The sequence below is a fragment of the Cystoisospora suis genome (genome assembly GCF_002600585.1).
Source record: "Cystoisospora suis strain Wien I chromosome Unknown contig_3050, whole genome shotgun sequence".
Lineage (NCBI taxonomy): Eukaryota > Apicomplexa > Conoidasida > Eucoccidiorida > Sarcocystidae > Cystoisospora > Cystoisospora suis.
Genome location: NW_027155845.1, coordinates 14,934 through 17,647, shown reverse-complemented (window position 1 = coordinate 17,647; position 2,714 = coordinate 14,934). Strand labels below are relative to the sequence as shown.

At 41.7% G+C, this 2,714-nt stretch overlaps 1 protein-coding gene across 1 annotated transcript in view; it reads right to left on the bottom strand.

The window, feature by feature from the left end:
• The window catches only part of CSUI_006121 (nadh dehydrogenase (ndh2-ii)), a 14,429-nt gene that overhangs the window by 5,824 nt on the left and 5,891 nt on the right, over nt 1–2,714 (bottom strand). The window contains exons 5-6 of the mRNA XM_068066286.1: nt 1,707–1,834; nt 782–1,024 (exon numbers count right to left, since the gene is read on the bottom strand). Coding sequence (XP_067921739.1) covers nt 782–1,024; nt 1,707–1,834 — 371 coding nt within the window. The remainder of the gene's footprint in view (nt 1–781; nt 1,025–1,706; nt 1,835–2,714) is intronic.

Here is a 2,714-nt window from a genome sequence, read left to right as displayed (position 1 = left end):
AAAGAAAGAAAGACGAGGAGAAAGAAGGATGAAAGAAATGGAACGGTATGCAAGTGTAGACATATATGAATGTACGTCTTTGGAGATGTATGCATTTGTATATATACCTACATCGACACAGCGACAGATAGATATCCAAAGAGTCTACATGGAGGAAGAGAAATACCTGGTACCCCGGGGGATCCATAGATAGATCAAAGGCAGATGCGGTAAAATTTCGGATCTTACTTCAAGCGCTACGAAAAAGACCTTTCTCTCTATCAAGCATACATCTCTCCATACATCTCCAGATATGCTATGTATCGAGGCTCTCTATACATATCTATATGTATATATGTATATATGTATAAGAACTCGGCATTTACATGCAGACATCCAAGTCTATACACATGCACATGTAGAGAGAGAGATCTTTCTACTTCCTCCTATCTACTATCCATTTGTCCATCTACCTATCTTTATCTATCTATCTATCTATCTGAATATCTGTCTGTCTTTAATCTATCTTTGTATATCTCTGTCTGAATGAGCTCCCTACGAATAGAGTCTCAAAGCCCCCCTCTCTATCTTCTCTCTTTCTCTCGAGTCATCTTCCCGTATATCGCTTTCTTCTTCACTTTCTTGCTCCTTTCGTTCTACACCTCCCTTTCTTTCTCCTTTCCTTCTACATCTCCTTTTTCTTTCCTCTCTCTTTCATCTTAACTTCCGTCTCTCTTTCTTTCTTTCCTGCAGAAGGCAATTGAGAAAGATTTCTCGCCCAGAAAAGGTCTTCTTTTCATACCTGTGTCTTCTGTTCTCCTTCTGCCTTGTCCTTCCCCAGGCTGGAATTGTGGCTGTCCCTAGAGACGTTCTTGACGAATCGAATGGAGTCTTTATCCACCCCTACGACAGTGGAGTTGAGAAAGAGTTTGACGTGAAGATCGTCTGAAAGAATCTTCTCTGCAAAGGACGAAATCTCCAGAGGATACGTCCCTAGTAATCTCTTTCCCCCTTCAATCAAACTGATGTTCACATAAGCTGCCAGCTGTACATACACCCCGCGAGAGAACGAAAAAGAGACGGGAAGAAATCGCACACACAAAGAAACAATAGGGTGAAGGAAAAGAAGGAAAGAAAAGAAAGAAGCTACTAGACAATGGAAAGAAAGAAAGAAAGGGTGAGAAAGAGTGAGAAAGATGATTGAGTGTGTGTCTATAAAAAAACAAGGCCGTAAAGAAGAAAGTGAAAGACTAGGAGAAGCGAAAGCTGCCGAGAAGAAGAAGCTGAGAGAGACTTCGTGAGAAGGAGAGGAGAGAAAGAACGAACATCTTCTACAGACATACAAAGGTAGCAGAGAGGGCGAGAGAAGAAGAAGAGCAAAGAGAGAGGAAATCCATTCAAACACCTCCTTGACTCTGCTATCTATCTATCTATCTCTCTATCTATTCATTAATCTATGTAGATCCACATGCAGATCTCCGTGAGGCAGAAGAAGCTACCGTCCCAAGAAACACGCGGTGTACATACACCTCTCCTCATACATCGTCCTCCTTCATATAGACGTACATACACCCCAGAACAAGGAAGAAAGAAAGAAAAAGAGAAGTCAACTTTTCTTTCCCTCCTATCTTTTCTTTCTTTTTGTTTTCTCCCTCTTCTTCTCGTTTCTTTCTTTCTGTCTTTGTGTCATTTTGGTTCGCGAGGGGTTGAAGAGTGACTTTGTTTACCTGAGGGAAGTATTTGTTCATATCTTCGAGAATGAAGTCGGCAAATTCAGCTGCTGTCTCTACACCTGTTGGTCCCCCGCCTACAACGACGAAGTGAAGTAGACGGCTCTTCTCTCTCTCGGGTGTATCTACAGAACAGAAAGAAAAGAAAGAGAAAGAAAAAAAGGACCAACACAACAATCCTCATGTACAGACACTCGAAAGAGTGAGAAAGAAGATGCCTTCTTCTCATTGCTGTTTCTTCGCTTTTCTCCTATATGCAGATATACAGATATCTACACTTATACATGGATATAGACGTAAAGAGAGGTATCTAGATATAGACAGGTAGGGAATTCACGACGGGGTTGCTGTAGTTCTATGGTGGGGATTGCCGTCCTTCATCGATCATGTGTACGTTGGAAAAATTTGCGAAAAAAGCAAAGAAAGAAAGAAGACGAAAAGAGGAGAAGAAGAAGAGAAGGGAAGTAGAAAGATATAAATCTTTCTTTCATGCTGTCCTCTCGCTTGTGTTGCCTCCTCCTTCATTCTTTCATGCTTTCTCTCTTTGCTTCTTTGCACACCCCCAGGCTCCCCTGTCTCTCTTCTCTTCTGTCCCTTTCTCACACACATGCAAAAGAAGACTGACGCCGAGGAGGAAGAAAGAAGAAGAACACGTGGCGAAGAAGCACGACGACAAAGAAGCTAGAAACGAAGAGAAATACGAGAAGAGAGAAAACATTCCCACGCAAAACAAGAAAAAACGCATGCAGGCGCTTGTCTACTGTATCTACAGTCAAGAAAAAAGAGGCAGGTATATCCGTTTTCACACACACCTACACATCTATCTATCTTTAATCTATCTTTAATCTATCTTTAATCTATATCTATCTAGATCTGCGGATGTATCTAGGTGGATTTCTCTATCATTCGCATGATAAGGCAGGTGCCCCTTACACCAACGAAAAAACGACTCGCCCTCGCCTTCCGACTCTATGAAAAAGAACGAGTGAGAAAGAGTGAGAAAGA